General features: G+C 33.6%; 2 protein-coding genes across 9 annotated transcripts in view; both read left to right on the top strand.

Moving 5' to 3' along the window:
• LOC145971584 (uncharacterized protein CG3556) overlaps positions 1 to 14,979 on the top strand; it is a 65,802-nt gene that overhangs the window by 38,881 nt on the left and 11,942 nt on the right. The gene's annotated exons all lie outside the window — the stretch shown is intronic.
• On the top strand, positions 3,396 to 8,230 carry LOC145971992 (uncharacterized). 2 transcript variants are annotated; one of them, XM_083100145.1, is made up of 3 exons: positions 3,396 to 3,722; positions 4,126 to 5,020; positions 6,836 to 8,230. In XM_083100145.1, the coding sequence occupies exons 1-2, from the start codon at positions 3,548 to 3,550 to the stop codon at positions 5,013 to 5,015; spliced, it is 1,065 nt and encodes a 354-aa protein (XP_082956271.1). In that variant the 5' UTR covers positions 3,396 to 3,547; the 3' UTR covers positions 5,016 to 5,020; positions 6,836 to 8,230. The 2 variants fall into 2 exon arrangements, with proteins under 2 accessions (XP_082956271.1, XP_082956269.1); XM_083100143.1 differs by having other exon boundaries at positions 4,126 to 8,230.

Below are 14,979 nucleotides of genomic sequence, written 5' to 3'. Positions count from 1 at the left end.
GAGAGTGGGATCCAATTAAGGCTGCGCACGATACAGGACCCGTGAATCACAGCATCGGTCAAAGAGCGTACTACTTTGAAGACTATTGTAACGGAGCACCTTTCCCGACGCCACGGATTGGCTCGTTGATGTCAGGGTTCGGGAGAAGAAGAGGCTCAGGCTTGCAAAACTACACGGTGACAAAACAGATCCCTTATTTCTGTGTCTTATAAACTGTATTTACTTAACCCTAAATTACAAAGCTTTTCTCTAAACGGATACGTACATTCATGCGTAAACACGTCTGCCGAAGCTACACACACGATGGTCGCATTCAATAAAGCACGGAACTTAGGCTAGTGTATAGACGCGGACACAAATTATCAACACGGTAGTCTCGGATGACCAGGCGGATCTTAAGCTTAACCTGAAAGACAGGCGACGATGATCGCGTGTGATAGGATACAAGCGCGGACTAAACTATTTACACGGTGGTTGCGGACAATCAAACTAGATCAATGGGACCGGGAGCCGACTGCGGTCGGCTGAGAACGGGAGCACCCGTCCCCTGGGTGGTGCACACGGAAGCACCCGTAGTACACCGGAATACTGGCCGTCGGATGCGTCTGACCGAACACGGGAGCACCCGTGTCCTGGACCAAAGAGTGAGGAGGTTGTCGAGAGGTGTGTGAATTACAACGATACGTGGGAAGGGCTGTTCGACCCGAGAACACGGAAACGAATCGGCTTGACTCGACTGCTCGATCGGGTATCGCTAGAACGACTGGTATATGAGAGCCGTGAAAACGGCTGTTTCGATCAAGAGCCGTGAGAACGGTTATTCGTGAAGGCGGCTACTATGCGTCTGTTCCGATCAGGAGCCGTGAAAACGGCTGTTTGTGAAGGCGACTGTTACGATCAGGAGCCGTGAAAACGGTTGTTGAGTCGTCATCGAAGACTCGGTGTTAGGAATGAGACAGACGGACCCGGACGCCGACTGCGGTCAGCCGAGGACGGGAGCGTACCCTGGACCGGAAGGCTGGTAGTGCACATGGGAGCGCCCGTAGTACACCAGGATACTGGCCGTCGGATACGTCCGATCGCGCACGGTAGCACCCGTGCTCTGGACCAGGGAGCGAGAACTAGGAGTCGATAGCTTCGAATTCTCAGAGTGTACCCTGAGACTTCGAGCGTCCCGAGAGTCGGGACCAGGGATGCCAGTTTTGGCCCGCTGCACGATACGCATACAAGGAAAGAGCCGTGTACGTATAGCGCTCGGCGCTCGGCAAGCTTCGGGCAATAGAAGAGTGAAAACATACTGTCTACTGTCTCCTTCCCTCTCGAGCTATAGCTAACGCCTCGAGAATCGTTTATTAATGGCTCGATCCATTTATCAGATCTCGCGTCTCGCGTAAAAGCACATAAAATTTACACATAAATAATTAAATAAATATTTTAATCTTGTAAAAATAATAATCAAATAAATCATCTAATCCTGTAAAAAATTAAATAAATTAATTAAATAAATCTTTTAATTATAATTTATTCTGTATATAAAAGATGTAAACTAATTTGAAAAATAAAGGATAGAAAGAAAGAGAATGTAAACGATAAAAATCCACTTTTGGCCAACATGTACGTTTTTCCCTCAAAAAAATCATACATGTTAATAATATCCTCTAACGAATAATATTTTAATATAACATGTATAATTTATCAATTCGTAAATAAACAAAGTACATGTTGTTGCTCAACGGAAACCGCGAGAAGGTGGTAGTTTCTTCCGTCAAGAGGAAATGTAAAAAATGTTTTCTTAGAAAATCTAAGAAAAGATTTTTGTACATTTCCAAAGAATACAGAAGATAGAACAGAGGATAGTTATAGAAAGGATAGTTATAGAAAAGATAGACATATAAAATAAATATAAAAAGATATAAAATTTAAAGGAATATAAAGAATAAAACATAGAAAAAGCACAAAACCAGAAAAAAGCGCAAATGTTTCACTTAATATAATATCCAAAAAATAATGTGCATATATATATATTTTATATATATATATATATTTTTTTTCTCGGTAAAAATATTTCCGAAAATATACAGTTGAACTTTTGAGTATAGAGATTAACTTCATATATCACGGATTACATAATAAAAATGTGTAATCACATGATAGAAACAATATATCTTGTCTTTTTCACACATATTTTTATATAATAGGCATTTAAAACAATAAGAAAATGCTTTCCGATTTTATCGAGAAACATCTTTCGAATCTAAAAGAGATGTCTTATTTAAAATAACAATTTCAAAAATACAGCTTTATAACAACAATTATATTGATACATATTTATAAATTTGACTATATTTTTTATTTGTCCATATTTCTTTGTTTATATTTTTTATTTCTATAATAAAACAATTTTAAAGTTAACTCTTTTGTTAATTTACTTTTTTTGTTTTTTCTTATTATTTTTATTTTTTATTCTATTTTTTTTAATAGAATGAGTACCGCCAATCTAATATGCACCAGACAAAAGTCGATCGGATTTTGCAAGTCGTGTATATATACAGGGTGTATCCTAAAAAGTGGGAAGTATTGCAATGGTGGATTCAGGACAAAAATAAGAGAAAAAGTTCATATAAACATATGTCCGATATGATCTTGTTTTCAAATTATAGCTTCTTTTATTTTTCAACAGAATTGATAGTTAAGGTAACAGGAAGTGCTCAAAATGACTACCTCTAACTTGAATACAGGCTTGAAGACGTCTCATCATAGATTGTCTGACTTTTTCAAAAATTCCGGGTATTGAATTTCCCGGCAACCATCTTCAACACGTTGACGAAGTATCGCGACGTTGTCAATGGATGTTTTGTATATATGTTTATATGAACTTTTTCTCTTATTTTTGTGTCCTGAATCCACCATTGCAATACTTCCCACTTTTTAGGATACACCTTTATGTCATTTTAATCATCAATTAATCACATTTCTCGAACTCATCATTTTATTGTCATATTCACGTATTTATTTTATTTTTCATTAATTATCTATTATTATATTTAAATTATTATTTTTAAAAAATTAATTATTGATTCAATTTTGGAAATAAACATTCTAATTTCATCTTTTATTAATAAGATTAAAATAAAAAATCTTTGTGGTTGTATGAAATTAATGATTTTATCTCAATTAGCATACCCTTATTATTTTGACGTCGAAAATTAGTCATTTACATATTTCTTCGCTTGTCGCTACGTGGCGACACTAAACTTAACTAACTCGTATTCAGTTTTTTATCATGAAATGTGTATAAAAGACTGATTATATTTACCGTCTCGTTCTCGATGATAGAGAAATAATAATGTAGTACTGCTCCGCAGTGCTCAACTTCACAACATATTCAGAGTGTAATTTATTTAAATTTGGGCGTCGTTCCGCCCGTCCAGTCTAGGTGTCACTAGGCACCGTCTCGCCCTCTATATCCTCATATTGTTTTGTTGTGCGACGATTTCACGACGTATTATAGAGTGTTACAGTAAATAGTCAACGAAAACAGGCAATTATGTCAAATACAAGGAAGAGAAAACGCTCAAGATCTCATTCTCGAGATAAATATAAAAGAGAGCGAAGAACGGAAAGACAATTACAAGAAATGCAAGACCAGATCTCTAACCTAACCAATACGGTTAGACAGTTGGCGGAATCACAGTCTAAGAATGGAAAAGAAAATCCAGAGGGTATGTAAAATTGAAACAAACTCTTCTGTTCCACACGAACGTTGAGTTATCAAAAAACCATGCGGTTTTTTTTTTTGTAAAAGTGAAACAAACTCTTCTGTTCCATACGAACGTTGAGTTATCAAAGAACCACACGTTTTTTGATACTGAGCATTTGGTAAATAAGTTCAATAAGAACAAGAATTTACAAAAAACACACATTAAAGTGTTACTCAGTTTGGTATTTTATTTCACTTACTCCCTCATAAGATGGCAAAAATCCACACGATTTAGTCAGCAAGTAAAAAAAAAAAAAAAGCACAAATAGTACATAGTAGGGTGCAAAATATGCACAAATAGTGCATAGTACAATACAGATGCTACTCCTTATCATTCTCCCATTAAAAGATGTTCGTTTTTTCAGATATGACAATAGAGACAAATACTAAAAAAGTTATTGTGCCTCCTAAAGATACATCTGTTCCCCTCGAAATAGTTGAGCCTGCAGTCGAAGTAGTCGAGGCTGCAGTTGACGCAGATCAAAAGGACATCAACAGAAATGAGATCCAAAAATTTCTGGGAATAGATCCTAGCGAATCTAAACAATTAAAGATAAATTTTAATGAGGAATTAAAAATCACATGGACAAGATGGATGAGAGATGGTCTTCCAGTGGAAAAGAAAAATCGTATTTTAGAAACGTACTCACGCAAAGAAGATTTTTATACAGAGGCTCCGAAGATAAATACAGATATTATACCAATTCTAACAGATATTGCCAAGAAAAGAGATCAACATTTTGCGGACACTCAAAATTGTGTCGGAACGGCAATATCAGCGTTGGGAGCGGCAATATCAATGATGTTGGATGAACCAGAAGATGATATAGATCAGGAAAAATTCTCCGATCACTTATGCCATGTAGGCCAACTCTTGGCAGAGATTTTCCACCAACACTCACTCGCGAGAAAATCCTTCATCACTTCCCTGTTAAATAAGTCACTCAAGCCAACACTGGATACAACAATCTCGGACGAGTGGTTGTATTCAGAAAAATTCAGGGATGTGGTTAAAGAAGCAAAAATTATTGAAAAAGCAGTAGTTGGCCTTAAACAATCGGAAAAAACTCATAAGACTCAATCAATCCCTCGTAACCAGGGAAACTGGAAATACCCACCTGCGAATTGGAAGCAGGTGGGAAATTACTACAGACGACCAATGTTCAAATTCAGACCGAGAAACCAGGGAACCAAACGGGAGTCTCAACGGAAACCGGCAGCGAAAACGACGAGCCGCTCATCGTCGAAGAAGTGATTAAAGTAAAAACTATAGCTGGTCATCTCCAATATTTTAGTAACGCGTGGAAAGAAATTACGGATGATAAATTTATTTTAAAGTGTATTAGAGGATACTCAATCAAGTTTAAGAATAATCCGACACAAGAGATAACTCCGAATGAACAGAAATGGTCAGCAAAACAGAGCGTAGAAATTAAAGTTGCACTGGCCCAACTAATAACAAAAAAGGTTATAGAAGTATGTGTAGAATCAGACGATCAATTCGTATCCCCTTTTTTCCTCGTTCCAAAACCAAATGGCGCTAATAGATTTATTATTAACTTAAAAGAACTGAATAAATTTATAGAGCCAATACATTTTAAGATGGAAGATATTCGTGTGGCTAGAGACTTAATTAGAAAGAATGATTTTATGTGCACTGTAGACTTGAAAGATGCGTATTATTTAATTCCGGTAAAAGAAAATAATAGAAAATTTCTGAGATTTCGTTTCGAAAAGAAATTGTACCAATTTAATTGCTTACCGTTTGGCTTATGTATAAGTCCATATATTTTCACAAAAATTATGAAACCTGTGATTAATTACCTGAGACGCGCAGGTATTTTATGTATTATTTACCTTGATGATTTTTTATTTATAGCGAATTCAATAGAGAAGTGTAGAAATAACGTTAAAAAAGCAGTGAAGCTGTTAGAACGACTAGGATTTATCATAAACTATAAAAAGAGTTCCTTAGTACCTAGTCAAAAAAGTAAATATCTAGGATTCATAATAAACTCAGTAGACTTTTGTCTAGAATTAGATAACAATAAAAAACAAAAAATTTTATCTCTGATAGAAAAATTCCAAGAAAATAAATGGTACAAAATTCGTGAAGTGGCACAATTGTTGGGCACATTAAATGCAGCCTGTCCGGCAATAGCGTATAGTGTTATGTATTGTAAAAGAATGGAAAGAGAAAAATTTCTAGCCTTGAAATTTAATGATAACAATTTTGAAAGAAAAATGCAAATAAAAAGTTCAATGGTTGAAGATCTCCAGTGGTGGAAAAGAAATATCCTAACGGGTTCTAACCCCATTAGAACCCAAAATTATTCGTTAGAAATTTTCTCAGACGCATCTCGGACTGGTTGGGGTTGTTATTGCAACAACATAAGCTCGCATGGTACATGGAACGAGGAAGAAAGAAAACATCATATCAATTTTTTGGAGCTATTGGCAGCATTTTTTGCACTAAAGTGTTTTGCTTCAGAAATTTCGAACAGAGAAATTTTGTTACGATTGGATAACACCACAGCGATCTGTTATATAAATAGAGCGGGCGGTATTCAGTTTCCACATCTAAGTAAGCTGGCGAGAAAAATCTGGCAATGGTGCGAGAACAAAAAATTGTGGGTTAAGGCCTCCTATATCGCATCCAAAGAAAACGTTGAAGCAGATGCAGCCTCTAGAGTCACAAATCTAGATACGGAATGGGAATTATTGGATAGATATTTCAAAAAAAAAAATTGTTAAAAACTTTGGAAGGCCTTCAGTCGACCTTTTCGCTTCCAGAATAAATAAAAAGTGTAAAAACTTTTACGCCAGATTCCCGGATCCAGATGCATCAGCAATAGATGCATTTACAGTTTGCTGGAAGAAAATAAATTTCTACGCGTTTCCCCCGTTTGTACTCATTTCACGTACTTTAAGGAAAATTATTCTCGATCAAGCAGAAGGGGTGGTTGTAGTACCATTGTGGCCAACACAACCGTGGTATCCTCTATACAAGTCCCTTCTTATTTCAAAATTGCTAGTATTTAAACCGAATAAACATCTTCTAATATCACCTTACAGGGACAAGACGCACCCCAGAGCTTCCCACCTTTCCCTGGTGGCAGGGAGATTATCATATCAGCGTTATTAAGAAATGGCGTAAAAGAAGACTCTATAAATACCATGATTGCCTCAATCACTAACTCTACGTTGAAACAATACCAAAGTGCCTTAAAGATGTGGTGGGAGTTTGCCCATGTCAGAAAACTAGATATTTATAATGCCCCAACTCCGGATATATTAAGTTTTTTATCAAAAAGATTCAACGATGGGGCAAGTTATAGTGTAATAAATACAAGTAGATCGGCAATCTCACTTATCTCGTTAAGAGACATTTCTCAAGATGGTCTCATAACTCGTTTTTTGAAAGGAGTCTTTAAACAAAAGCCGACTAAACCAAGATACGCCAGCACTTGGGATACAGCCCCAGTATTAAACTACATTGAAAAATTTCCTCCAATGTCTAAATTAAAGATTAAAGATGCAGTTGAAAAACTAACAACCTTATTAGCATTATCAACGGCACACAGGCTTCAGACTCTAGCGTTAATCAATATTGAAAATATTTCAAAATCCTCTTCGGGAATTACAATAAAAATACCGGACCAAATTAAAACTTCAAGACCAGGGTCTTTTCAACCGGATTTATATCTACCTTTCTTTACGACAAAGCCTAGTTTATGCGTTGCATCTTGCGTGCTGGAGTATGTGGAAATCACAAAACACTTAAGAGATAGAAGTAACAAAAGGTTATTGATTTCGACAATTAAACCACATGGCCCAGCTAGTCCACAAACTATAGGACATTGGATAAAATCTTTGTTATCCAAAGCAGGTATTGATACGGAACAATTCTCAGCGTATAGCACCAGACATGCAGCGGTCTCGGCGGCATTTAATAAAGGAGTAGATATCGCAACTATTAGGCGAACAGCGGGCTGGTCAGCACATTTATGTCTCAGACATTTATGAGATTTTACAATAGACCGATTCAATCATCCAATGATAGCTTTGCGCGCTCTGTATTATTATAAAAAAAAAAAAAAGGATCAGTAATAAAGATTGAGTTATTGAAGACGCTAAAAATCTACATTATTATTTCTCTATCATCGAGAACGAGACGGTAAATATAATGGAATGATCGAACGAGCCCGCCGAAGGCGGGTGAAGTTCGATCGAGATTATATTTACCGTCTCGTTCGAAGATGATCCAAGTCCCCCCCTCATGAACCCAGGTTATTAATACCCAGGATCATCATCAAAAAATATAACTCAAACTTTACTATAATGTATACAAAAAACAATATGAGGATATAGAGGGCGAGACGGTGCCTAGTGACACCTAGACTGGACGGGCGGAACGACGCCCAAATTTAAATAAATTACACTCTGAATATGTTGTGAAGTTGAGCACTGCGGAGCAGTACTACATTATTATTTCTCTATCATCTTCGAACGAGACGGTAAATATAATCTCGATCGAACTTCACCCGCCTTCGGCGGGCTCGTTCGATCATTCCATTCTAACGTAAAATCCAAATCATATTTTTTTTTAGTCAGTTTAATTTCTAAAAAACTGACTTAATTTAAAATAATTTTTTTAATCCAGTAAAGATAGGGATGTATGTGGGAGGAGGTGTCTATATGCTCATTCGGTCAACGCGGTAGATCTTGACATCCGTGGCAACGGCATCGACACATATTCTATAATGAGAGCATTCACACATTTTTCAGCCCAACAACAAATTGCTAAAAAACAATATTCGTGGACTAGCAAAATATGTGAAGTGCAAGTGGCTGGATCGAAAATCGAATTCGAGTCTTTCGCTTTTCGGACAACTGCTCTAAATCCCTGAGCTATTCAGATCTTACATCCAACGCTGTTATTTAATACAGTGATATGCGACTCCAGATTTGAAATCTTACTCGATGAATGCAATGCCTATTGCCCTGAAAGATCGTTCGCTGACCAAATAATCCTTGTTGGGATTCAGAATATTAAACAGAATATTTGAAATTTAACGCAAAATTAAATGCATAAATGGGAAATAGTCCATTTATTTAATATTAAAATATTTCTATTGTATGTAATAAAATATTCCGAGTATATGTAAGGTAGTTGTATATAGATTATCGAGATAAACACTTTAATAAGAAATATTTAATAAAAACACTAATAGGCGCATATTAAACGTTTCATAATCGGTTAATAGATCTTTAAATGTCTTATAGAGATTGTTGGATATATATTACATTTGTATTTTATTATAAGTAAAATAGTGCGTATGCTGCCATCTATAGTGATGCATGAGAAAGAGAGAGTACACGGCACAACGCAATAAAGAAAATCAGTTAGTCGTAATCCACAAGCGTAACCCGAATGTATGTTATAATAAATAATATCCAGTTAATACAAATTGTGTGGTCCATTTATTCAATATAGAAGCTTATTCAATATGGTAGCAGAGCGTGGTTGAAAAGAAGAAAAATAAAGAAGAAAATTTTTTTTTGATGAACTGACGTAATAAAAAAAAATGTATGTAAAAGTGGATGATATGGTTATGGCAATATTCGATGGAAGTGATTATTCTAATTGGAAGAAGAGAATTTTGAAGTTTTTGAAATTTAAAAAATGCAAAGAAGTTGCAACAAGAGAAAAGGTTAGTGGTGATGGAGAACCTGACTGGAATACTGCAAATATCAAAGCAGTGAATTATATATATAGCTCGATTTCAAATAAACAACTTGAATATGTTGGTGATATAGATTTGGCGTATGGAATTATGAAAAAATTTGATCAGATGTATTTGAAAGAATCGACGGCTTTACAAATTGTGTGTAGAAATAACCTGGAAAACATAAAGTTGAAAAATTTTTCTGAAGTGACGACATTTTTCGACGAATTTGAAAAAGCAGTTAATGAACTTAAAGCGGCAGGAGCTAAGATTACAGAGCAAGAAAAGTTAAGATACATGTTAAAAGCATTACCACACTCGTACAGTTACATCGGAGATTTGATGGACGTATTAAAGAAAGAAGAGAGAAATGTGGACTATTTGAAAAGCAAAATAAAATTAAAATCGCTGGAAGAGAAAAATCCAAATGAAAAGACAAACGAAGAAAATAATATTAAGTTAAATGCATTCACGACAGATACAAGGAAATGCCATAGGTGCGGCAAGCCCGGCTATCTACAAAAAGATTGTTATCAGCAGAATTTTACGGATCAGCGAGGACGCGGCGGGTATAATCGAGGTCGGTCCCGTGGTCGAAGTTTTTATCAACGAGGCAACTACCGAAGAAAATACAGAGGCGCTGGGAATACATCATCGAGTCATCATGGGCATCAAAGTGAGCAGGCCAACAGCGAAAACACGTTTATTACGGAGATAAATGCGTCTGAAGTAGGCAACATTTTTAGGCTAAATAAAAATCAAGTAAGCTGGATATTAGATAGTGGTTGTACGGACCATATAGTAAATGATGATAGATTATTTAGTGAATATATTGTTTTAAAAGAACCGACAGATGTTAGGTTAGGAGATGGTAGAATATTAAAAGCGACTAAGATTGGTAAAATAATTACAGATTTTGAACTTTTTAAAAATAGATTAAAAATAACTTTGTTTGATGTTTTCTATGTTAAAGATATGAAGCAAAATTTAATTAGCTACTCTACCCTGGCAAAAATGAGACGTTTGTTTGGCGTTTACATGAACGTTTGTGGAAGTTCGTCGAGAGTTTAAAAACGATTAGTAAAGAGTTTGTAGAACAAAAATTGCAACACTGCAGCGTTTAAAAGACGTTTGTACGTTATAGCGTAATCGTAAACGTTTGAAAAGTCTGAATAAACTCTGTACACGAAGATGTATCAACGTTTACTGAACGTACTCTGAAAAATGTTACCTCAGCATTGCAAAACTTTCATGTAACATTATATAAAGAGTTTGTAGAACAAAAATTGCAACACTGCAGCGTTTGATAAGCATTCAAAACCCAACAGCGTTATGTAAGTGCTCTTACAAAGTTTGAAAAGCATATAAACTCTCAGAAAACCCTCACTCAACGGTTGTTAACGCTTTATAAAGTTTCTTATTTTCGCCAGGGTAGAGTCACAAAGAAAAATAAAATAGTCTCATATGATAATGTTTCAAAAATTTATAATCAAAATAAGGAATTAATAGCGATTGCTCAAAAGAGAGATAATTTATATTATATGAAAAGTTACATAAAAAATTATAATCAAAACAGCGAAGTAAATTCTAGTGTTGTTAAAAATGATGATAATGAAAAAATGTCTTTGAAAGAAAAGTGGCACCGTACACTAGGTCATGTTAATTTTAATTATTTGAATATTTTATGCAAAAATGAATTATTACAGGGTTTGCCAAAAGAAGTAGAAACAGAATATATGAAATGCGCAATATGTATAGAAAGTAAGATGCATAATTTATCTTTTGAAAATAATAGGAAACATGCTAAGGAAATTCTAGAAATAGTTCATACTGATTTGAACGGTCCGCATCCGACAGAAGGTTATAGAGGGGAAAATATTTCTTAACATTTATAGATGATTTTAGTAAACTGGCCAAAATATATACAATAAAGTCAAAGTCTGATGTTTATGATTGTTTTGTAGAATATGTTAATTTGGTAGAAAATGTAACAAGAAGGAAAATTAAAAATTTAAGATGTGATAATGGCAAAGAGTATTTAAATTCAAGTATTTATAAATTTATTAGAGAGAAAGGTATACATATGATTCCATGTCCACCTTATGTGCATAAGTTAAATGGAGTAGCTGAGAGATACAATGGAACTGTTATGGATATGTCTAGGTGTTTATTAAAAGAGGCAAAGGTTAGCAGGATGTATTGGCCAGAGATAGTACAAACAGCAGCTTATTTGAAAAATAGAACCTTAGCTTGCACTGTTGAAACAAAGACACCGTATGAAATATTTTTTAATGAAAGGCCCAGTGTAAAATATTTGAAATTGTATGGAAGTAGAGTTTATGTTAGAGTACCAGAACAATTGAGAAAATCAAAGTGGGATAATAAAGCAAGTTTAGGAGTATTGTTGGGATATACAGAAGTAGGATATAGAGTGTTGGTAAATAATAGAGTAATTAATGCTAGGCATGTTGATGTGATTGAAGAAAATATTAAGCTTATAGGTTTTAATGAGTGAAAACAATGAAAGTACAAAAGATAAATCTAGTGAAGGAAGTGAGAACGAATCCTATCATAATAGTGAGTCAATAAAAGAAAATGTATCTGAGCAAGTTATAACTAATAAAGTAAGAGACAAAGATTGTAATCAAATAAATCCAAGACGTTCAAGTAGAGAAAAGAAACCAAACAGTCGTTATGTAAATGATGATTTTGTTTCTCAATATGTCTATGTAAATTATTGTAATGCGATGGTACCTAGTTCATTTGAGAAAGCGATAAAAAGCAGTGAAAGCAAAAATTGGCAAAAAGCTATGGATAATGAGATGGAAAGTTTGAACAAAAATAAAACCTGGAAATTTGTAGAAAAACCTAAAGATAAGAAAATTATTGATGTAAAATGGATATATAACAAGGAAAATGAGAATGTTTATAAAGCTAGACTAGTAGTTAGAGGGTTTCAACAAGAGGAATATGTAAACAATGTTTATTCGCCAGTAGTTAAAATGCAAACACTTAAAACATTATTAGCTTTCTGTTGTCAAAATGATTTTATAATAGAACAAATGGATGTAGAAACGGCTTTTTTAAATGGAAAAATAATGTCTGAAGTTTATGTTAATCAGCCTAAAGGTTATGAAGATGGTACAGGTAAAGTTTTTAAATTATTTAAAGCGTTGTATGGTTTAAGAGAAAGTCCTAGAATGTGGTATGAATGTTTTAAAAAATTTATGGAAGATTTAAATTTTAAAAGAAGTAACTATGATTATTGTTTATATGTAAAATCTAAAAATAACGAATACATTTATATTTTACTGTTTGTTGATGATATGCTAATTTGTAGTAAAAGTCAGGAAAGAATTCATGAAATTAAAGAAAGGCTATCAAAAAGATTTAAAATGAAAGATATGGGTAAAGTAAGTGTTAATGAATACACCTTTTATTAACCCAGCAATTTATAAATCACAGTATTTATTTATAACTGTTGAATACAAGACTTTATTAACGTAAAATAAGCTAGCATGAGCGATCAGACAAAGACAAAAAAGAACACTAGACTAGAGCGCGCACAGACAGACAGTTCACGCAACATAAAAAAACGATACATATATAATCCTAGTAACCAGTATTACAAACAAAACAAAATAAATTTACTTTTCAATAGTAAGAAATTATATAGGAATTGATATTGACTATGATGTAAAGAAAAATGTGATGAAGCTAAGCCAAACTAAATATATTGAATCGTTAGCAGAAAAATATAATTTAGAAAATGCAAAGTTATATAATACACCAATGGAAATAAATTTAAAGTTAGAACCTGCAGAAGCAGTGAATATGAATATTCAATATAGAAAAGTGGTAGGTGAACTTTTATATATTAGCACAGGTACCAGACCAGATGTTGCATTTAGTGTAAACTATTTAAGTAGATTTCAAAATTGTTATGATGATACTCATTTTAAATATGCACTTAGAATTCTAAAGTATTTATATTTGACCAAAGATTTAAAAATGACTTATAATAAAAATGAAAAGTGTGACATAATTGATTGTTTTGTCGATGCAGATTGGGCAGGTGATACTGTCGATAGAAAGTCTACGTCAGGATATGTTATAAGATTGTTCGGAAATGTAATTTATTAGAAATCGCACAAACAGAGTTCAGTTGTTAAATCGTCAACATTTGCTGAGTATGTTGCTTTATCTGAAGCTGTAACTGATGTAAATTTTATATGTGAAACGTTGAAAGAAGCGTTTAATGTAAATGCGAGTAAACCTGTAAAAATATATGAAGATAACTCAGGAGCGTTAATTATTGCAAAGTGCGGAAATTTTTCTAAAAATTCGAAACATATTAAAGTACAGTATCACTATGTTAATGAAAACTACGCAAAAGGTCTGATTGATATAATTAAAATAGAGTCTGAAAATAATATTGCTGATATTTTTACGAAGTCGTTGTGTAAAGCCAAGTTTGTAAAGTTCAGAGAAATGTTAAAATTAAAAGTCTGAATCTAAAAGGGAATTAGAATGGTAATAAAATAAAAGGTAAGGAAGCGTGTTGAATATATATTACATTTGTATTTTATTTTAAGTAAAATAGTGCATATGCTGCCATCTATAGTGATGCATGAGAAAGAGAGAGTACACGGCACAACGCAACAAAGAAAATCAGTTAGTCGTAATCCACAAGCGTAACCCGAATGTATGTTATAATAAATAATATCCAGTTAATACAAATTGTGTGGTCCATTTATTCAATATAGAAACTTATTCAACAGAGATCTAATTTGAAAGATATAAAATATCTAATTGACTAAATTTTATAAGTCTATTTTTATAAGTTTCCAAGATATTCAAATATCAGAAACAAAAATATTATACATATAAATAAGCAATATTTTTGAATGAAATTATTCTGCAATATGCAATATGTCTGCAATCTTTCCATGCAGTATAGAAAATAACGTTTTTATAGTGACGTCAATTATCTGTGACATTAATCTTTTTAATCACTTTTCGGTCACAAATACGTCATCTAACACATCATTTTTGGTTAGAAAATGATCAAAATATCATGTCAAAATGACGAAAATGTGCTAACTGGGATATGTGGATAACATGTATATGTCTAGTGGATATCTTTGGTAGCTACTTGATGGATATGAATATGTGATGAATATGTGAATATGATATATACACATCTAATATCCCTGCTTATTCGGAAGATATAGATATTTTGTACATCTATTAGATATCTACTAGTTATCCATAGAAGACATGGACATCATATAGAAATTTAGATATTTATTAGATATCTAATAGATAATTTTTTTTGTGTGGGTTGACAACGCTCGTAGTAGTAAGACTAAGAGGAACAAAAAAAGTCCTTAATCATAAAATTAAAATTAAATTAAAGTAATAATAATCGAGATATTGAGTATTAAATTCGGATAAATGAGAGCGCGCTAAAACGCTACGAGTAAAGCA

The sequence above is a fragment of the Camponotus vicinus genome, unplaced genomic scaffold (assembly GCF_025532165.1).
Source record: "Camponotus vicinus isolate PSW18456_S1 unplaced genomic scaffold, iyCamVici1.0 SCAF_5, whole genome shotgun sequence".
In the NCBI taxonomy this organism is placed as follows: Eukaryota; Metazoa; Arthropoda; class Insecta; order Hymenoptera; family Formicidae; genus Camponotus; species Camponotus vicinus.
Note: the sequence above shows the minus strand (reverse complement) of the source record. Positions and strands in the feature narration are given on the sequence as shown.